This window comes from Dendrobates tinctorius, unplaced genomic scaffold (assembly GCF_039654945.1).
Source record: "Dendrobates tinctorius isolate UK_male_01 unplaced genomic scaffold, ASM3965494v1 ptg000046l, whole genome shotgun sequence".
NCBI lineage: Eukaryota > Metazoa > Chordata > Amphibia > Anura > Dendrobatidae > Dendrobates > Dendrobates tinctorius.
The window spans coordinates 62,702,593-62,726,750 of NW_027361714.1; the positions used below are offsets into that span (position 1 = coordinate 62,702,593).

A 24,158-nucleotide genomic window follows, 5' to 3' on the forward strand; every position below is an offset into this window, starting at 1 on the left:
TTATTTTCCAGGGCTTTGGTTGGGTGCATAGGGAGTGGGTATAACGCTATGCAAGCGGTTATTGGCTTTACATATTGTGTGCTTATATTTGTTAACCCTTGATTGTATCTGCATTTCTTTTTCCTTCCTTAATCTTGAAGAAATTAATAGCAAACTGGCTTTGCAAACTAGTGTATAATTTATTACTTCTTTGATGAGGGTTAATGTTCTGCAGATCAATCTCTCCCTTTCTCTTCCCTCCCGCCTGGATTCTAAGATGCGTTGACTTATGCACATGATGCAAGAGTATGCGAATATTATGTGATACTATTTCAGCAAAATACTAATTCCGCATATGTTACCTGTGGTTTGTATTGGGTATACCTCTTTTTTAAATTGTCTATGTGTATTTTTGTAATGGATTTAATAAAGCTATGATACTCTTATATGGCTATAAGCTTCCATGATGTTCTTTATGAGTTTGATAAAATATATTATTGACACATCTATTTTTTACATCTTACTTTGCAGCATTTTCTCCACATCTGGTTAAAATTTTTGTACAATACTATATATCAGTTACATCAGATTCAGGTTTTTTTAGCGCAATGCAACTCAACAGATCAAAACTGGTGGCAAAACTGATGCAAAATCAACAGTTGCTATAAAGCTTTTTTTATTATTTTCCTCTAGGTGCTGGTCCCACACCAGTTCGGCGCAAAAACGTATGCGCTAGAGAGGTGAAAATAACCATATTTTAAACAATGGGAACAGTTCCTCCATCAGTTTCCATACAGTATTTTTGCTCAACATTGAATGGAATGATGGTGCAGTGGCAGACACACTGTATTAGGCTAGTTTCACAGTAGCGTATGGAGGAGCTGCGGAGGGATGCGGACTTCCTCTGTGAAGCTCCACCCATTGCTGCACCTCCTCTGGTCAGCTCCACCTATGTCTGCATGCAGCCTGCGTACCTATCTTTAACATTGGGTACACAGGCCGTGCGGATGTATGCGGATGTCAGAACAACGCATGCAGAGGCATCCGCATACATCCACGCGGCCCGTGCACGCAATGCTAAAGATAGGGTACGCAGGCCGCATGCGGATGTAGGCGGAGCTGACTGGAGGAGGTGCGGCAGGGGGCAGAGCTTCACAGAGGAAGTCCACAGCTCCTCCATCCTCAAATGTGAAACCAGTCTTAGATAAAATCTAAGATAGAAAAAAATGAATATATACCCTGCTGTAAGTAAATAATTAAAAGTAACAGTGCATACAAATAACATAGGGTCCTTAGTAAACACCTTTTTTTTCATCAAAAATGGTGTTTACTATGTTCTCAAAGTTATTTTTATGCACTATTGCATATGCTTATTTTTTTTTTACAGCAGGGTATATATTCATTTTTTTCTATCTTAGAATTTGTCTGTTTAATGTGAACATGCTCCTATATTTTACATGCATACCAACCTATTCATTTCTTTGGGTTAAGATACTGTATTAGATGTATAACTGATGCTGCAGTGGCACACATATCCAGCATTAGATGTATATTTTACATGAGGCCTTCTAACTAGGGTCCCCGAATCCCACAATCCACTGCGCCGCAGCGGAAGTATGCCGACCGCCATTTTGGAACACCCAAGTGATGCATCTCGGATCCAAGATGCATCTGCGATCCCAATCGCCGCTGGGATCCCAGCTGCTGCTCGGATCCAGGTCGCAGCTGCGATCCCAACCGGCGCTGGGATCCTAGCTGCCGCTGCGATCCCGAACGCCGCTGCGATCCTGACTGCCGCTGGGATCCCGGCCGCTGCTTGGATCCCAGCCGCCACTCAGATCCCAGGTGCCACTGCAATCACGAGGCTGTGAAAGGGGTGTAACGAGGGGATATAATGAGAGGGGTGTAATGAAGGGGATATAACGAGAGGGTGTAATGAGGGGGTGTAATGAGAGGGATGCTGCCTGACCCCCGTCAGGACCCACCGCCTGACTACATGTGCCAGATCCCACCGCTGCCTGCCCACCCACCTCCGTGCAGTCACAGCCGGCTGGAAACACCGTGGCTTGAGGCCTTTGCTGGAGATAGGGTGCGGCCTCCCTCTGGTGGCACCGCACACCATCTCCAGCACATGCCGCAAAACACCGTCTTTCCTGCCGGCTGTGAGAGGGGTGTAATGAGAGGGTGTAATGAGGGGGATGTCACCGCCGGACCCCCGCCAGGACCCACCACCTGACTACACGCACCGGATCCGCCGCTGCCTGCCCACCTATCTCCGTGCAGTCACAGCCGGCAGGAAAGACAGCGGCTTGAGGCCTGTGCTAGAGATTGGGTGCGGCCACCCTCTGGTGACGCCGCACACCATCTCCAGCACAGGCCGCAAAACACCATCTTTCCTGCCGGTTGTAACTGCATGGAAGTGGGTGGGCCGCCACCCCCAGCTCCACAGAGCTGCCCCCCATCGTGATGTTACTGCCCTCCCGATGCGATAGCATCAGACATACATCTAGTAGGTACATAAACAGATTAGGAGCTCTACATGGCAGAGTGTTATCCGACGTTTAATCAGATAGAACTCGGCCCAATGATATACAATACGGCAGTGCAGATCAGTGATTATGTTCTTATACCGATTCGGCATGACTAAACAATCCCCAAATGCTGCGAGTGAATCCGATAGTTGAATCATGTGCACACATACATGTCTATGGGTGCGTGTGAAACATCGGAATACAGTCGGATATCATCCTAGAGCAGTCTGAAATCCGGGGACAGAGACAATGGAGAAGATGGAGACATTGTGTTCTCCATCTTTTCCGCACCTGTGTGTGAGTATCGCGTCACATTAAGATGATACTCGGATCAAACTCCGACAGGCTTTTTGCCAAGCGTCATTAGCATAATCGGCCGATTTACAAATTCTGATTCAGATTCAAGTTTAAATACCACGTGGTTAAATAATTTCTGTAAATACATGATAGATAATCACACCTGGTGTTTATATTTGTATCTGGACCAAAATGTGTGAATAACTTATGGTAACACCCATACTTTCTGAAGTGATGATGAATCTGTTTTATATGAACTATACGAGGCTGTCCCCTGCATCTGTCTGTATACAGCTCTGCTATATATGCAATAGTTGCAGCGCCCTCTGCAGTGTTTATAGTCAGTAGAATTCAGTTTGGATGTCACAATAATTCGCTCCATTGCTGTACATGTTATAAGTTATCTCGGCATTGTGCAGCCTACATGAAGCAATCGTACACATTTCAAATGATTATATTCATCAATGTTTCCCTTTGGGAATTCTGTTATCTGCATTATTCATGACACTAAAACAATTTCCCCATTTTTATATCATATTAAATTGCTGCATCTGGGATGACAGAAGTAGAACTAGAATGAAATCCATCAAGCTACCTAAAACAAAACTAGAAGGTTTGGAATGTAACACAGCATTATATTGGAATCATATGGTTCAGTAAAATTACTCACATGAATAAAAGGAAAACTCACAAGCCTGTCTCTGGAAAATACCAGAAATATCTGAAAGATGGGCATCTTATAGACAGAGGTCTAGTCCTGAGGTTTAGCAGCCAAAGATAGTAGACAGGTGATCTGATCACACATGAGCTGCTCATTCTAATCCCATATCTATGAGAGTTCTAACAATAACAGTGCCAGCTGGTGGAATATGGTTTTTGTAGAACATTTCACGCTAACTTTTCTTTCATGATTCTTATGTCTTATCAAACAGCAATCTCTCGGTTTAATACTGTAGTGTCCCATCATGTACTCCCTGAAGCAGATCCCATAAACACGGTGTTGATTGGAGGCAAAGAGGACACTATTTCTCCGGCTTCATTGGTATCTATAGACCCTTGTCCGGCATATTGTCCCGATGATCCATACATGCACTGAGAAGTACTGCCAGATATTCCACTCTGCATATTCGAAGCTGTGAATTAAAGGCAGAAGAGATTACAATAGGTCATTGTTAAGCAGGGAATCTGTCAGCAGCATGTTTTTGCTATGCAATCTGAGTACAGCAGGAGATAGGGACTGAAACACTGAAACTATGTGTCACGTAATAAAGGGAACCTATCACCATGAAAATGCAATCCAACCTGCAGGCGCCATGTGGTAGAGCAGGTGTAGCTGAGTAGATTGATATATCATTTTGTGAAAAAAACATTCAGTATAATCTGTGCTTTAATGATTTAAACCTTTTCTCTTTCTGAGATTTTCGGTGCAGTGGGCGGTCATATCAGTGACTGACAGCTGTTTGCGTATAAGAGTGCATACAGAGACAGCTGTCAGTCATTGATAGGACCGCCCACTGCACCGAAAATCCCAGAAAGAGCAGAGGAATAAATGGTGAATCAAGTTATTCTGGATTTTTTCTATCAAAACTATATATCAATCTGCTCAACTCCCCCCATGCTCTATAACATGATGACTGCAGATTGTAATGAATTCTACTGGTACAAGTTCCCATTAAACTGTGTGCTGTTGTTTACTCACAATGAAGGTTTTATCACTAGGACATTATCACAGCAAGGTTTGATGCTCCCACAACTGCTAGTCCGACCCGCCACCTCCCCCTTTGATAAGTAGCTCACTGTCAATAGACTATGTACATGAAGACTCTGATGTGGGCAGGGCTAGCTTTCTGCTACATCCTGCATCTAAGAACTCTGATTGTGTCACAACCTCTGCACCTAGTACACTTAATAATACATTGATGTACTCAAGATCTCTTTTCCTAAATTTTTCTGCTTTCAGAGAAGGTAGCAAAAACTGGCTGACAAATTCCTGTTAAGGGGCTCATGTGTGACATATTTTTAAAAGGGAATACAAGATTGTGCTAAATACTCGCTGGGCCTATCTTCACAAACATTTTTTTAATTTATATAATGCATCTAAAATAAGAAAAAATCCTTGCAGAATTGTTAAAATTCTATTCTGCTATTCTGTGTCTGTAACAGACAGTAAACAAGGTGAAAACTACAGGTGCTTCTCGCAAAATTAGAATATCTTCAAAAAGTTAATTTATTTCAGTTCTTGAATACAAAAAATAGAGTCATTACAAACAGAGTGATCTATTCCAAGTATTTATTTCTGTTAGGCTGTGTTCACACACAGCGTTTTTTTAGCGGTTTTTACCGCGGTTTTCACTATAAAATCGCTATAAATCCGCTAAAAATAAGGTGCACAGTCATTTCTATGCATTTTGCACTTTTTGTGCACATTGATGCGTTTTTTACCGTGAAAAAACCGCATTGCGGTAAAAACCGCAGCATGCACATTAATTTTGCGTTTTTTTCCGCGGTTTAGGCTTCTCCCATGCTTTTAGAAACCACTGCGGTAAAAAACGCACAAAAAACGCAGCGGAAAAATTCAGGTTTTTGTGCAGAAATTTTCTGCAACGTGTGCACTTAGCTTAATGTTAATGATTATGGCATACAGCCAATGAAAACCCAAACGTCATTATCTCAGTAAATTAGAATACTTTATATCACCAGCCTGAAAAACAATTTTAAAATCCAAAATGTTGGCCTACTGAAATGTATGTTCAGTAAATGCATTCAATACTTGGTCGGGGCTCCTTCTGTATCAATTACTGCATCAATGCAGTGTGGCATGGAGGCGATCAGCCTGTGGCACTGCTGAGGTGTTATGGAAGCCCAGGTTGCTTTGATAGCAGCCATCAACTCATCTGCATTGTTGGGTCTGATGTCTCCTCTTCCTCTTGACAATACCCCATAGATTCTCTATGGGGTTAAGGTCAGACAAATTTGCTTGCCAATCAAACACAGTGATACTGTTGTTTTTAAAACAGGAATCGCTACTTTTGGCAGTGTGGACAGGTACCAAGTCCTGCTGGACAATGAAATTTCCATTTCCAAAAAGCTTATCAGCAAGGGAAGCATGAAGATCTCTAAAATTTCCTGGTAGATGGCTGCGCTGACTTTGGTCTTGATAAAACACAGTGGACCTACACCAGCAGATGACATGATTCCCCAAACCATCACTGATTGTGGAAACTTCACACTAGACCTCAAGCAGCTTGGATTGTCTGTCTCTTCATTCTTCAGGGTCATGGGAAGGTCATCCATCAGTCCTCATTATGGGTGAGCATTTACTCTGTTGCAATTGCTTGTGTCAGGTTGATATCTAGGTGCTTTATAAGAGGTGACACTATATGGTGATATTATGTGAATGACATCTTGCACCTGGGTATGATCGTTTACATATAAATACTTTTCTTAATTTCCCATGTCATACAGTGGACTTGTATCCTTTCCTCAGTGTAACTGTTTTGTTTCCTCCTTTTCTTTTCTACTTTGAATTTTCAATCATGTTTTATGTGATTTTGATTGTTTCATTATCTAATAAAAGTTATGTTTTATTCAATTATCTTCTGGTGTTTCTGGTACTCCTTTTTGTTGGTGTTCAATATGCTATTTCCGGAGAATTTCACCTGATAATATGCCTTATTTATTTATTGGGAGAGTTAAAATTGAATCATGCTCTCGGCCTTTGATAATAGATTATGCTTTTTGATTATTGTGTTTGCAATTTGCAAACTTTGAATTTGCAGGATTTTAAATCACAGAGAAATGTCACACAAAATAGTCATAAAATAACATTTATCACATGTCTACTTTACATCAGCACAATTTTCGAACCAACATTTTTTTGGTAGGAAGTTATAAGGGTTAAAAGTTGAGCAGCGATTTTTCATTTTTCCAACAAAATTTACAAAACCATTTTTTAGGGAATAGATCACATTTGAAGTCACTTTGAAGGGTCTATATGAAAAAATATACCCAAGAGTGACATCATTCTGAAAACTACACCCCTCAAGGTGCTAAAAACCACATTCAAGAAGTTTATTAACCTTTCAGGTGCTTCACAGGAATTTTTTGAAAAAAAATTAACATTTAACTTTTTTCACAAAAAATTGACTTCAGATCCAATTTTCTTATTTTAACAAGGGGAACAGGAAAAAATGGACCTCAAAATTTGTTGTGTAATTTCTCCTGAGCATGCTGATACCCCATATGAGGGAGAAAACCACTGTTTGAGCGCATGGCAGAGCTCAGAAGGGAAGAAATGCCATTTGACTTTTTGAATACAAAATTTGCTGGAACAATTGGCGGATGCCATGTCGCATTTGGAGAGCCTCTGGTGTGCCTAAATAGAGAAAATCCCCCACAATTGACACCAATTTGGAAACTAGACCCCTCAGTAACTAGCGGTGACATCACCGAGCCTGTGCACGCTGCTTCCATTCATTCCCCAGTAGTTTACAGTCTGAGCACCTGTATTAGCAGCGCTCCGGCTGTAAACTGATTAACCTTCAAGATGGATTTACGCCGTGGGACTTGACTGAGCACTGGACAGGTAAGGATATTGTTGGTTTATTATTTTATATTTTTTTACAGGAGAACTATGGCGTCAATATGGAATAAGGAGTGTAATAAAGATTTAAACACTATGTGTGGTGTATTCTTTCATTAAAATACTTTGTTCTTATTGTGTGTGTTTATTTAACTCTTGAATAACTCTAGGATTAGTAATGAATAGATGTCTTATTGACACCTCTCCATTACTAACCCAGGCTTAATGTCACCTTACAATAGCAAGGTGACATTAACCCCATAATAACCCCACTTGCCACTGCTACAGGGCAAGTGGGAAGAACCCGACAAAGCTCCAGAATAAGCACATCTAATAGATACACCTTTTCTGGGCAGCTGGGGGTGTTGTTTTCAGGCTGGGGGGTCAAGATCAATGGCCCCTTTTCAGCCTGACAATAGCAGCCCCCAGCTATGAGTTTTGGCGGGTTGGTTACAAATATAAGGGGGACCTTATGTCAGTTTTTTTTTCATTCATTCTCTCCTGCTCGCTGTTGCCAGCAGAGCAGGAGAGAAGAATGACAGCAGCGGTCAGCACCCGCCACCAGGGAAGAGCTCTTACTGTAGAGCTTCTTTCCCGGTGGCCGTCCGTGTAGTCCTGGAGCAGCACATGTGCGTCACATGGTTGCCAGACATGTGCTACATGGATGTACCACGTATCCACATGAACACACGGACATGGATAGCTTCAGTACTGTTTTTTCCGGTACCGGAATTATCTGGACGTGTGAGATTGCCTTGATCAGCATGTTTCCTAGCTCTGGTGACCCGGATGTCGTCATGATGACATCTGGTCACCATGGCAGCGATCGGGACCCTGCGTCACACCGTGGGGATTCTGATCCAAAGGCAGGGGGCTGTCAGCCTTGTGCCGGCACCAGGAAGGCTGCGATCATCTTCGATCACAGCATTTCAGGACTTAAAGTGCCTGGAGCAGTCTCTGACTGCTCCTGACACTTAGTGCTCGGTGTCAGCTGTCAGAATCAGCTGACGCCTGGCTGTTATCCGCCACGTACCACAGATGTGTGCGGGTGATCGCATAGATAGAATAATCCTTCCCTGGTCAGATAGGCCCAGGTCACATGGATGTATTATTATGTCTAATGTCAGAAAGGGGTTAAAGTATTCTTTATATTAAATGCAAGTAGAGAAGAAACAATTGTCTTTGTTAATGATGTGCCAGTTTGTAGACCTTTACCTTTCCAAGAATTTGTTTGTCAGATAAGGCAAACTGCACCTGCTATGCTGTGCGGTTCTGTGGAACAGTTGCTTTTGTCCAGAATTTAAGAGGACCTTTCACCAAAATGTTTCATGATGAAGTGGACACATGATGTAACTGTGGATGCAGAGTGGAATAAAACTTTTTAACTTTTTTTTTATTCTGCCTCTCCATTATGGAAATATTTGCAATCAAAGTATTTGTCACCTAATGCATTAAATTTTGTTAAGTCCAAGTGGGAGTTTTCAAATAGCACTCATGGGTGGAGACATCCAGGCCCCCAGTGAAAAAAAAACACTTGGACTTAACCAAAGTTAACTCATTAGGTGTCAGATACTTTGATTGCCAATATCTCTGCAACAGGAAGGTGAAATTAAAAAATAAAGAAATAATTAAAAATAAGAAAAACATTGTATTCTGGTCTGCAGTCTCTATTACATCCTGTGTCCAGTTCAACATGAAAAATTTGGTAAAAGGTCTTCTTTTAGAAAATGATTGACTTAATTCTAAAAAGAAGTGACTTTCCCTTACCCACTGAATTACGACAAAGGATAACTGGTGATGTGTCTGTGTAGAAGGTTCCCATTTGCTTTCTTCCACTGTCATCTAAAATATTAAGTGGATCTTGGATATCATTAAAAGAATGTAAAGGACGAATGGAACTAACGCTACTAATAACTGATACATGCTGATCAATCATTGAACCAAGGCGATGGGATTCAGAGTAGTTTAAATGGTTTCCAAAGTAACCTGTAAAAAAATAAAAAGATAAATGGGTTTAACAACTTGTATTCATTACAGTATATTAACTATTTTTAATTTTTGCAATAAAATGTGAAAGATTGCTATGTTGAATGTTATACTAACATAAAAGTACTGTATATACTCGTGTATAAGCCGACCCATGTATAAGCCTACCCCCCTAATTTTGCCACAAAAAACTGGGAAAACGTATTGACTCGCGTATAAGCCTAGGGTTAAATGGTGGTCCGAGAAGATGCTTCATAGATAACCCCCCCCCCCATATGCTGCTGCACAAGGGATAATGCTGGCCCAATAAGAGGCTCCATAAATACCCTCCATATGCTGCTGCACAAGAGTTAATGCTGCCCCATAAATACCCCCCATATGCTGCGTCACAAGGATTAATGCCAGCCCAAGAAGATGCTCCATAAATACCCCCATATGCTGCTGCACAAGAGTTAATACTGCCCCCAAATTTCCCCCCATATGCTGCTCAACAAGGGTTAATGCTGCCCCATAAATACCCCCCATATGCTGCTCCACAAGGGTTAATGCTGGCCCAAGAAGATGCTCCATAAATACCCTCCATATGCTGCTGCACAAGGGTTAATGCTACCCCATAAATACCCCCCATATGCTGCTCCACAAGGGTTAATGCTGGCCCAAGGAGATTCTCCATAAATACCCCCATATGCTGCTCCACAAGGGTTAATGCTGCCCCATAAATACCCCTCATATGCTGCTCCACAAGGGTTAATGCTGCCCCATAAATACCCCCCATTATGCTGCTCCACAAGGGTTAATGCTGCCCCATATATAACCCCCATATGCTGCTCCACAAGGATTAATGCTGCCCCATAAATACCCCCCATATGCTGCTCCACAAGGGTTAATGCTTCCCCATAAATACCCCCCCTTATGCTGTTCCACAAAGGTTAATGCTGGCCCAAGGAGATGCTCCATAAATACCCCCATATGCTGCTCCACAAGGGTTAATGCTGCCCCATAAATACCCCCCATATGCTGCTCCACAAGGGTTAATGCTGCCCCATAAATACCCCCCATATGCTGCTCTACAAGGGTTAATGCTGCCTCATAAGATGCTCCATATATACCCCTTATTTGCTGCTGCTGCAATAAAAAAAAAATGACATACTCACCTCTCCGTCGCTGGGTATATTCACCTGTCCCTGTTCCATTGCCAAAGGTCTTCTCTGCACCGGCAGCCCCTGCTTCTCCCTCTGCCATCTGCTTCCTGCATTCAGCTGGTCACGTGGTACCGCTCATTAAATATGCGCATATTCATGAGTTTAATGAGCGGTACCATGTAACCGCTGAATGCAGGAAGCAGACGGCAGAGGGAGACGCAGAGGCTGCAGAGAAGTGCCAGGAGAGGTGAGTATGATCCCTGACACCCTCGCTCCCCCTCCCCCGCCCACCCCCGGTATATGACTCATGTATAAGCCGAGAGGGGGACTTTCAGCCCCAAAAAATGGGCTGAAAATCTCGGCTTATACACTAGTATATACGGTAGTCTTATAATGTTTGCACCATATTAAAGTGAACCTGTCATCAGGTTTGACCAATATGAGGTAAGGCCACCGCATTTCAGGGCTGATATACAGCATTCTATAATGTTGTATATCTGACCTAGAAGAATTGAAAAATAACTTTTATTATACTCACCTGCAAGGCAGTTCGATCCTAGAGGTGTCGCTCTTCACAGTCAGGCACCACCCATCTTATTACAAAGCCATTCTCCTTCTTGGTTCGCGTAGATGACGCCTCCCTACATCATCCACACTGTCTGCTCGGCATCACACCCCTGCGCAGGAGTATTTATCTGCCCTGTTGAGGGCAGAGCAAAGTCCTGCAGTGTGCAGGCGCTGGGCCTCACTGACATTTCCCGGCGCCTGCGCAAGAAGAGCGACACCCCTCAGTCCTGACCTCCCCGCAGGTGAGTATAATAAAAGTTATGTTTCTTCTCTTATAGGTCGGGATGGGGGCAGATATATAGCATTATAGAATGACTAGCTGAGGAGCCTGGCACTGCCTGGGCATAGTAACTAACTGTGGTTAGTTATAGCAAAATATAATTATCCTCCATCCTGTAGTCCCGTGCCATACCCATCATACATATCCTCCATCCCATAGTTGAGTGCCCATATAACCATCACACATCCTCCATCCCATAGTCCCATGCCCATATACCCATCACACATCCTCCATACCATAGTCCCATGCCCATATACCCATCATACATATTTGCCATCCCATAGTCGAGAGCCCATATACCCATCACACATCCTTCATCTCATAGAGCCATGCCCATATACCCATCATACATATCCTCCATCCCATAGTCGAGTGCCCATATACCCATCATACATATTCGCCATCCCATAGTCGAGAGCCCATATACCATCACACATCCTTCATCTCATAGTCCCATGCCCATATACCCACCATACATATCCTCCATCCCATAGTCGAGTGCCCATATACCCATCACACATCCTCCATCCCATAGTCCCACGCCCATATACCCATCATACATATTCTCCATCCCATAGTCCCATGCCCATATACCCATCATACATATTCGCCATCCCATAGTCGAGTGCCCATATACTCATCACACATCCTTCATCTCATAGTCCCATGCCCATATACCCATCATACATATCCGCCATCTCATAGTCCCGTGCCCATATACCAGTCCCGTGTCCATATACCCGTCATGCATATCCTCCATCCCATAGTCCATTGCCCATATACCCATCACACATCCTCCATCCCATAGTCAACCATTATGACATCATAATGAGCGGCGGGGCTTGCAACCTACGATGACATCAGCATCGCCATGGCAACCATTATGGCATCATAATGAGGGATGGGGCTTGATACACACACACACTTTTTCCCCATTATGTAGATAGGGGCAAAATTGTTTGGTGAATTGGAACGCGCGGGGTTAAAATTTCACCTCACAACAAAGCCTAGGATGCTCTCAGGGTCCAGACGTGTGACTGTGACAAATTTTGTGGCTGTAGCTGCGACGGTGCGGATGCCAATCCCGGACATACACACACATACATACATACATACATACACACACTTGAGCTTTATATATCTAATATATAAAGCTCAAAGTGTGTATGTATGTATGTGTGTATGTATGTGTGTATGTGTGTGTGTGTGTGTGTGTGTGTGTGTGTATGTCCGGGATTGGCATCCGCACCGTCGCAGCTACAGCCACAAAATTTGGCACAGTCACACGTCAGGACCCCGAGAGCGTCCTAGGCTATGTTGTGAAGTGAAATTTTAATCCTGCGCGTTCCAATTCACCCAACAATTTTGCCCCTATCTACATAATGGGGAAAAAGTGTGTGCATGTCAAGCCCTGCCCTCATTATGATGTCATAATGCCCCTATCTACATAATAAGGAAACAGTGTGTGCGTATCAAGCCCCGCCCCTCATTATGATGTCATAATGGTTGCCATGGCGACGCTGATGTCATCATAGGTTGCAAGCCCCGCCGCTCATTATGATGTCATAACGGTTGACTATGGGATGGAGGATGTGTGATTGGTATATGGGCACTGGACTATGGGATGGAGGATATGTATGATGGGTATATGGGCACGGGACTATGGGATGGAGGATGTGTGATGGGTATATGGGCATGGGACTATGGGATGGAGGATATGTATGACGGGTATATGGGCACGAGACTATGGGATGGCTGATATGTATCATGGGTATATGGGCACGGGACTATGGGATGGAGGATATGTATGATGGGTATATGGGCATGGGACTATGAGATGAAGGATGTGTGATGGGTATATGGGCACTTGACTATGGGATTGCGAATATGTATGATGGGTATATGGGCATGGGACTATGGGATGGAGGATGTGTGATGGGTATATGGGCATGGGACTATGGGATGGAGGATGTGTGATGGGTATATGGGCATGGGACTATGGGATGGAGGATGTGTGATGGGTATATGGGCATGGGACTATGGGTTGGAAGATGTGTGATGGGTATATGGGCACTCGACTATGGGATGGAGGATATGTATGATGGGTATATGGGCATGGGCCTATGGGATGGAGGATATGTATGATGGGTATATGGGCACGGGACTATGGGATGGAGGATAATTATAATTTGTTATAACTAACCACAGAGCCGGGCTCTTCAGCTAGTATTAGATATATATCAGCCCTGAAAGGTGGTGAAGTTACTTCACATTGGTTAAAACTGGTGACAGGTTCCCTTTAAAGTTTGTGAGGGTGTCATATTTGAGAGTTATATCAGTCAAAGCAGAGGGTCACTATACTTTCCCTGCATTGGCCATTGAATAGGAAACATATCTCTGGCCACAATTTTCTCCAGTGATAACAACTGATTGCCAAGATGGCTTCATTTCAAAAACTGTCAGTGTTCACTTTTCCGCTTCTTACACAAAATAATTACAAAATGTTAAGGAAGTCACAGTTTGGCCAGGGTCAGACTTGTGAGAAACTCGGACAAGTCTCGCATGTCAATACTCAGCTCTGCCGCCAGCACTCGGATAGAAATACTGTACATGCAGCTGAACGCACCGATCCGCATGCCGGCGGTAGTGCCGGGTATTGACGTGCGAGACTCATCAGAGTCTCTCACAAGTCTGACCCCGGCCTTTGGAAGGTGTTTTTTTTTTTTAATTTTTACCTTTATTGTTTCAGACAATATCCAGAACAAACAAAACCAAGCAATGATTTTCAAGGAATACTTATTGGCCAAGCTTAGTCATCCCTATTTAAAACAATAGAAGCTTTGGTCCATTCACGCAGTGACTGAAGTTAAACTTTTTTTTAGCTAAAGGTAACATATCATGTTGTATATGCAGTCTGATCTGTGGACTTCATGGTACAGAGAAGAAGCTGAACAGGATGATATATATGTTTGTTGGAAAAGATTCAGTATAATTTTTATTTTCGTCATTTAAATCCCTGGTGTTTGTATGTATAGGAGTCCAATGGGCGGTCCTTATCAATGCGTGACCGCTGTCTCTGCATGCACAGTCATAGAGGGAAGACTCAATCACTGAATGAGACCACCCACTTGACTCATATACTGTATTACTAACACAAGATATTTCAATAAATAAAACATGTAATATTCAAAGATATATCTCAATCTGATCAGCTCCTCCTAATGAATTACATCCTGATGCAGATCAGATACTATTTTCAACATTAATCGCTCACTTTAATTGGTCACTGTCATTTTTGCAGTCTGCATAAATCAAAAATACCAGCAAATTCAAGAAACTTGATAATGTCCATCTGCTAAAAAAATTCCCCCCCCCTTCAAACTAAGTTCATATGAAAAATTTTCAAAATTTGTGATGTTTGCAATAAACCATTTAAACAAAAAAAATTAAATATCTCAGCACAACTAATAGAATAAGTGGTTTCTGCAAATTCAACACAGAATGTTACTTTTCGTGACTACTCACAATTATGCAACTCCTCCATGACAAGTGTCTTTGGTACTTAGTACTGCACCCTTTGGCTGTTATGATTTGCTACAAAAGTGATGCATAGCTAGGCAACGAGTTTTGAAAGCATTTCTGAGAAATAATAGAACATTTCTTATGCAATTGCCATCAGCTCACAGTCATTAATATTGTTGGGTTGTCTAAGTTCTAAATACCACAGACTTCTTTCTCCACTCATGAGCCACATCTTAGCTCCCAGCCTTCTATGGTCATTATTCATTCAGAAATATAGAATGATAAAAACAAACCAAAAAAGGCAGAGCAAATAGAAAGCTGCCAAATTGACCAACAGCCATAATAAGGTCATACAAATGCTCCCTAAAGGACACTCTTAAATACAACCTTCAAAACAGAAAGACCACATAGGAGTACAAAGTATTATTTATAAAAATATGAATTTATTGAACATATAATAAATGACAATACATAAATACAAGGATCAGGTACTGATGGCTACAAAGGTCACCTATTAGAAACACATTAAGTGCTAAAGTACCTAAAATACACGCATACTGATGGGATAATATACAATACTCTAAACCAGCAAAGTCAATTACATGTGCATAAATATAAGCCAGGATATATTAAATTATCCACAAGTATTGCTTACCCATAGTATGCCAAACTGGACCCGAGCCCGCCGCCACCGACGCGCGTTTCGCTGCACTTTTTCAAGGTGCGATGTTTTAGGCACTTTCGCAGTTTATGTGTTTCTAATAGGTGACCTTTGTAGCCATCATTACCTGATACTTGTATTTATGTATTGCCATTTATTATATGTTCAATAAAGTCATATTTTTAGAAATATAGAATGACAGATTATCAGCTCACTGATCAATAGACACGAGTTGAAATTACTGTTCACTATTAAAGACTATGGATAAAAAGAAGAGGAGGGCGAAGAAAAAGAGTAAGAGAAAGACACACTGATACCATGCTGCTGTTTTCTTGTGTTTATCTCATCAGATGTTTTACCATTTTTCAACACCTAAATGATGACAGCTTGGAAAGTGCCTAGAATACGACGCAACTTAAATTATACAAAAAAAAAGCGAAAACTCAAAAATATTTGTCTGAGGTATGCCAACTAATGGGTAGTGTAAGTAAGAGAAATGGGTTCAGCCTATGTGGCCAATCTATCACACAATGATGAATCTGTCACATCATCTGCCTACCTGGTGTAGCTTTAAATTTAAGGCTGCAATAATATGGTAGGTCTGCTCCAATTCTAGAGCTTATTTATCCATAAAGTGCACATTCCCACAAACCCACAAAATGCTAATGTCCCCAGTTTGTGATTGTTTTCCTAAAGAGGGATATTTAAATATATTACTAACTTGGACATTATTTTTATGCTGTTTTATGACATCTTAAATACTGAAAATTGTTTTTACACAACTAATCTCACGTCAGGTGACTTAGTCCGTCTGTTTCTGTGGCGCCCCCAGGAGTATGGCCGCCACAGTGGCTTTGTCTTCCTCCAGGGAGGGTAATGCCAGGCTTGGAAGCAGTGAAGGGTCTCTCTCGCAGTTAACCTATACATGCAACACAGTTCCACTCCAGTTCCACTCCAGGCCAGCAGGGGGGACTCTGAACCGGAATTGAAGGGAGGAGTGCTCTCTGAGGGCCAAGAAGAAGGAGTGGTCAGTTAGTGTGAGGAGGGTGTAGTGTGCAGACGTGAGGAAGAAGCGCGGAGATTGAGCGGAGAGGAAAGGCGCATCTCCAGTGAAAGCGCATGAACTGGAGCCTGGTCTCCACGGTTGTACGGATGCTAATGGTCCTGCAACAGACACCAGAGGAGTAGGAGGCTGTAAATGCCCTACCCTCATTGAAGACTCGGAGGCACAACTGCATGGAGTGAGCCAAAAGAGGAATAGTGGATACAGCTGTCTGCCATACGAGGAGTGCTAGTCGAAGAGAATTAGGAGGAACTTCAGTGTAACTCAGTACTAGGAGTACTTCACTCAAATAAGCGCTAGGGAAGGAGACTGCACAGCCCATCCACTGAGAGAGAATCCCTGAGCTGCTTCCAGGCTAGCCTGCTCCGGTACCATCTGTAATCAGGACCCTGGACTGCATTTACCAAGTAAAGGTACAGAAATTGCACCCCGCTGTGTCTTTGTCTGCTTCCTACCCTTCCGGCACTGCTACATCCCCGTGCCAACCACATCTACACTGCCCAGGGACTACAGCTTCACCTGTGGGGAGCTTTTACATCTTTGCTGCACCATACCATCAGTCCCAGTGGATCTGCATGCAGCGTCGGCTTAACATGTCACTTGCCGAATACCACAGGTGGCGTCACAAGCTATTCATTTAAACAACTACCTTCCACCATTTCAATTCCCCCATTACTTGGGCGCCCAGGGCCACGGACCGGGTCACCGCTGCTGTGACACATCCCGCTGACACCGACCCGGTACCGAGTACCCCACGGCCCTGGGAGGGCGACCCATTTCATAAATACATTGCAATCCTCCAATGACTTTACTGTTATATGTTATATGGGTACCGTATATATATTGCCCACAACAGGGTTTTTTGTTACTGCGTCTCATATTGGCATGAGGCACCTTCTCCTATTTTATTATGCATTATGATGCCTATGAAATGCAAATATTTTTCTGTATAAAATGCCTTTTTTGTACACTACTTGATCCAAGAGGATAATTTTCCTGGGGTCATTATGTTGCAATATATGACTCAGCAGTACCAAACACTATAAGAGAGCTACATGGCAGGAAGTGCCTATGAATGTGGTGGATAGCAAAACAAAATCTTGATGAGAGGGAACCTCAGGAGAGCCTGAGGTGAGACAAGTTGCACCAGACATATGAGATCGGTGGAGTGACTGAAGTGAACTTTATTCCCGATCCTGTGAGTCCCACCTGAAGTGTTGTAGAGCATTGTGCAAAAGGACAGCAGCATGTGAGAGAAACAGGCTTGAAAATATTTGTGTTTACTTTGTTAGATTTAGGCTATGTGCACACAGTGCGTTTTTGATTGCGCAGCTTTTTTTCTGTTCGGAAAAGGGCCAAAAACACTATTCAATCCATTTGCAAGCTAATACAATGACAATACTGAAGTGTTGTGCACATGATCAGTAAATTTCCTTTGAGTATTTACAGTGAGTTTTTTTCTGCAGCATGTCAATTCTTTGTGCGTTTCTGCAGCATTTTTCACCCATTGACTTCAATTGAGTCAGTCAAATCCGCAGCAAAAACACAGGTATAAATATGTTTGCTGATTTGCTGTGCATTTACTGAGTTTTTGTTTGCGTTTTTTTCACCAGCTTTCTATTGTGTTTCCCACACTATTTGTGTGTCAGAAAGGGAAACATCAGCATGGCAGTTCTTATCAATGGTAATGCTACTGCCGGTAAAACCGTCAGTCAGAGTGCTACGGGGTCATGCTGTCAGATTTCAGCGTGACCTCACAGCTGTGAATGGGACCTGCAGCTGTGAACCGCGGTAATGCTACCGCCGGTAAGGCTAGGTTCACATTAGCGTTTGAGTCCTCAGGGTATCATCCGCATGTGCAAACCCATTCAAAAACACATGCAAAACGCATGTTTACACATGCGTTAGTATGATTTTTTGCGTTGTTTATGCGCATGCGTTCAATATGACACCAGACAAAAATGGGCATGTCTCATGGGATTTCTATATATATTTTGAAGAACGCATGCATACGCAAGTCCTTGTGTACCAATGTATTCCCATAGACAGCAATGAATTTTTTGACGCACTCATCTGCATGCGCATGCCTGCGCATATTTGATGGATTTTTGACGCCTCAAAAAATGTTACATGTTGCATTCACCGCACACCGTGAAATAATGCATGCATACACAAAAGCATGCGAATGCATGCAAACACATGTCCCTCCATTCACCATGCTAAATGTATGTATGCATGACGCATGTAGATCAAACGCTGCACACACAAATGCTAATGTGAAACTAGCCTAAGACTGTCAGTCAGAGCGCTGCATGGTCACGCTGTCAGATGTCAGCGTGACGCTGCAGCTGTGACTGTGACTTGTAGTGGTGACCTGCGGTAAAATGCTTACCACAGGTCAGCAGGCGTGGGCTGTTGAGACTACTGCTCCCATCAAGCAATGTCTGGCTAGTAAAGGCTAGTTTACAGGTGGACCCCCAAAAAATCATGGGGTGCATTAAATGATGTCTGGATACACATGATGAGAGCATTATACTGCCTCTGTACAAATTCCTGGTTAGACCGCACATGGAGAACTGTGTATAGTTTTGGACACCGATGCTTGGGAAGGATATAATGGAACTAGAGCGAGTACAAAGGAGGGCAACAAAATTAATAAAGGTGATGGGGAGCTACAATACCCAGAGAGATTAGCAAAATTAGGATTATTTAGTCTAGGATAAAGATGACTGAGGGGTGATCTAATAACCATGTATAAGTATATAAAGGGACAATACAAATATCTCTCCAAGGATCTGTTTATACCAAGGAAAGTGATGGTCACAAGGGAGCATTCTCTGCGTCTGGAGGAAAGAAGGTTTTTTCGCCAACATAGAAGATGATTCTTTATTGTTAGGGCAGTGAAAATCTGGAATTTCTTGCCTGAGGAGGTGGTGATGACGAACTCAGTCGAGGGGTTCAAGAGAAGCCTGGATGTCTTCCTGGAGTGCAACAATATTGTATCTTACAGCTATTAGGTTCTTTAGAAGGATGTAGATCTGGGGATTTATTCTGATGGAATATAGGCTGAACTGGATAGACAAATGTCTTTTTTGGCCTTGCTAACTATGTTACTATGCTAAGCCGACCGCTTGTGAGTAGAGTTGAGCGATACCATCCGATACTTCAAAGTATCGTATCGGATGGTATCGGCCGATCTTTAAAAAAAGTATCGGTATCGCCGATTCCGATACCGGAAGTCCCATTCAAGTCTATGGGACTTCCGGTATCGGAATAAGAAAAACCCTTTCCTGCCCTTGTACAGCCTCTCTGGGGTCTGTACGGGCCTTTCGGGGGGCTGTGCCGGCCTGCCAGGGGGTCTGTGCAGGCTCCGGTGGTCTGTGCCGGCCTGCCGGTGGTCTGTGCAGGCTCCGGGGGGCTGTGCCGGCCTGCCGGGGGGCTGTGCCGGCCTGCCGGGGGGCTGTGCCGGCCTGCCAGGGGGTCTGTGCAGGCTCCGGTGGTCTGTGCCGGCCTGCCGGTGGTCTGTGCAGGCTCCGGGGGGCTGTGCCGGCCTGCCGGGGGGCTGTGCCGGCCTGCCGGGGGGCTGTGCCGGCCTGCCGGTGGTCTGTGCAGGCTCCGGGGGTCTGTGCAGGCATCGTCCGATGGGACTACAAGTCCCATCGGGCGATGCCTGCTACCATGACAGTGATTGACACATTAGCCAATGATGGGACAGTAGTAGTCCCATCATCCGGCTAATGTGTTAAATGTAAAAAAAAAAAAAAAAAAAAAAAAAATTACATGCTACATTCATACTACATACTACATACATGCTACATTCATACTACATACTACATACATGCTACATTCATACTACATGCAACATACATACTACATATATACTACATGCATGCTACATATATACTACATGCATGCTACATACATACTACATATATACTACATGCATGCTACATACATACTACATATATACTACATGCATGCTACATACATACTACATGCTACATGCATGCTACATACTACATACATGCTACATATATACTACATACATACTACATATATACTACATGCATGCTACATATATACTACATGCATGCTACATACATACTACATATATACTACATGCATGCTACATACATACTACATGCTACATGCATGCTACATACATACTACATACATGCTACATATATACTACATACATACTACATATATACTACATGCATGCTACATATATACTACATGCATGCTACATACATACTACATATATACTACATGCATGCTACATACATACTACATGCTACATGCATGCTACATACATACTACACACATGCTACATATATACTACATACATACTACATATATACTACATACATACCACATACATACTACATGCATGCTACATATATACTACATGCATGCTACATACATACTACATATATACTACATGCATGCTACATACATACTACATGCTACATGCATGCTACATACATACTACATACATACTACATGCTACATACATACCACATATATACTACATACATACCACATATATACTACATACATACAATACATTCATACAATACATACATAGACATACAGTACATATAACATAGAGTAACATACTTACCAATACTTGTCACATTGTTCCCCGAAGCCATTGTCGTCTACGGAATAAATATTAACATAACAAACCACAAAAATACTCACCCACGATCCGAAGCAGTCCACGAGTGTGTCCCACAACGATCTTGGGTAGAGAACTGCAGCATCAGCTGATGCTGCCGTTCTCTACGGGCTGCAGGAATCCAATGACGGAAGGTAGGTATCCTTCCGCACTGTATTCCTCCGCCACTTAAAAAAAAAAAAAGTCCCTAGTCTCACTTTATGCCATTGCTGTGTGGGAATTTCCCACACAGCAATGGCATAAAGTGAGACTAGGGACTTTTTTTTTTTTTAAGTGGCGGAGGAATACAGTGCGGAAGGATACCTACCTTCCGTCATTGGATTCCTGCAGCCCGTAGAGAACGGCAGCATCATCTGATGCTGCAGTTCTCTACCCAAGATCGTCGTGGGACACACTCGTGGACTGCTTCGGATCGTGGGTGAGTATTTTTGTGGTTTGTTATGTTAATATTTATTCCGGAAAGACAATGGCTTCGGGGAACAATGTGACAAGTATTGGTAAGTATGTTACTCTATGTTATATGTACTGTATGTCTATGTATGTATTGTATGAATGTATTGTATGTATGTAGTATATATGTGGTATGTATGTAGCATGTAGTATGTATGTAGTATGTATGTAGCATGCATGTAGCATGTAGTATGTATGTAGCATGCATGTAGTATATATGTAGTATGTATGTAGCATGCATGTAGTATATATGTAGCATGTATGTAGTATGTATGTGGTATGTATGTAGCATGTAGTATATATGTAGCATGCATGTAGTATATATGTAGTATGTATGTAGTATGTATGTAGCATGTATGTAGTATATATGTAGTATGTATGTAGTATATATGTAGCATGCATGTAGTATATATGTAGTATGTATGTAGTATATATGTAGCATGCATGTAGTATATATGTAGTATATATGTAGCATGTATGTAGTATGTATGTAGCATGCATGTAGCATGTAGTATGTATGTAGCATGCATGTAGTATATATGTAGTATGTATGTAGCATGCATGTAGTATATATGTAGCATGCATGTAGTATGTATGTGGTATGTATGTAGCATGTAGTATATATGTAGCATGCATGTAGTATGTATGTAGTATGTATGTAGTATGTATGTAGCATGCAGTATGTATGTAGTATGTATGTAGTATATATGTAGTATGTATGTAGCATGCATGTAGTATGTATGTAGCATGTATGTAGTATGTATGTAGTATATATGTAGTATGTATGTAGCATGTAGTATGTATGTAGTATTTTTTTTTTTTTTTTTTTTTTTTTAACATTTAACACATTAGCCGGATGATGGGACTACTACTGTCCCATCATTGGCTAATGTGTCAATCACTGTCATGGTAGCAGGCATCGCCCGATGGGACTTGTAGTCCCATCGGACGATGCTTGCACAGACCCCCGGACATCAGCACAGCCCCCCGGCAGGCCGGCACAGCCCCCCGGCAGGCCGGTACAGACCCCCACAGGGTGCACAGCCCCCCGGCAGGCCGGCACAGCCCCCCGGCAGGCCGGCAGAGACCCCGGGCAGTCCACACAGCCCCCCGGCAGGCCGGCACAGCCCCCCGGCAGGCCGGCAGAGACCCCCGGAAGGCCCGAAATGACGGCGCATCATGATGCGCACACACCGCGCATCATGATGACGTCAGGCCGTCAATCAACTGAACTTCCGATTCCGATGCCGAATTCCGATATTGAAAAAATATCGGAAGTCGGTATCGGAATTCCGATACAGCAAGTATCGGCCGATACCCGATACTTGCGGTATCGGAATGCTCAACACTACTTGTGAGCTGATATTAATAGTGTGTGTACTTTTGTTGGCTATTGGCTCCTTCCCAGAATATTAATATCAGCCCTCAGCCATCGGCTTTCCCTCTGCTGATTATTAAAATTATGCGGGAGCCAATGCAATTTTAAAATTTTTTCTTTAAAATTAACAGTTGCTGTTTGGTTACAGCCTATGTAAGTTTGTTTAAGGCCGGGGCCACACTAACCGACGCAAAATACGGTCCGCAGTTTACATGTGTAAAACGGATGAATGACCCCTAAATAGTGCTCCGTATGTCATCCGTAAGCAAGGTGTGGTCGCGTATTTTGCGCATGTCAGCATCCGTATGTAATCCGTATGGAATCCGTATTGCGAGATTTTCTCGCAGGCTTGCAAAATGGACATTTAATGGTTTTGAGGCCTGCTAACTGTTTAAATCATTAGTCTGCACCCTATTTATTGCCTCAGGAACAGGTGGCATCCTCCATTCTGTCCATTTGTGACCTTGCCTTCACTAGGTGTGTTGGCGTATGTGCAACATGGCAGACAGTCTGAGTTTCAACACAACTGAGCAGGTTCTCTTCAACTGGCTTTTGTCACGCCGCTTTGGTCAACCATACCCAGTGATAGTGGATCTGCGGAGGAGGAGACGCATGTGGGTACATCCACTTTTGAGGCAACGACTCACAAGAGGTCTTTTTCACTGCCTCTATTCTTCTCTGTGGGAGCATCCTGCAAAATTCTACCAGTACTGTCGCATGAGCCTTGCAACATTTGATCGACTCTTGGAGACAGTGCGCCCTGGGATAACCTTTCAGGACACAAGGATGTGCAAAGCCATATCTGCAGAGGAGCGACTTATACTCACATTACGGTATGTACTACACAACCACATTCTCTATGTTCATGATGTGTTGGCCAAAGTATGTATTGCTTCATGGACTAATTTTAATGCCCTCATCTTATTCCAGATATGTTGAAACTTACAGACCAGAATGTTATGTGTAATATGTACTGAATATCACTTACTCATTGTGCGACCAAATATGTGTGTGCTAGCAGATCTGAAATCCTAACAAG

General features: G+C 42.9%; 1 protein-coding gene across 1 annotated transcript in view; it reads right to left on the reverse strand.

The window, feature by feature from the left end:
- Nucleotides 1–3,421: 3,421 nt before the first annotated feature.
- RFX6 (regulatory factor X6) overlaps nucleotides 3,422–24,158 on the reverse strand; it is a 272,259-nt gene continuing 251,522 nt past the window's right edge. Inside the window, exons 18-19 of the mRNA XM_073575949.1 lie at nucleotides 9,157–9,375; nucleotides 3,422–3,940 (exon numbers count right to left, since the gene is read on the reverse strand). Coding sequence (XP_073432050.1) covers nucleotides 3,771–3,940; nucleotides 9,157–9,375 — 389 coding nt within the window. The 3' untranslated portion in view covers nucleotides 3,422–3,770. The remainder of the gene's footprint in view (nucleotides 3,941–9,156; nucleotides 9,376–24,158) is intronic.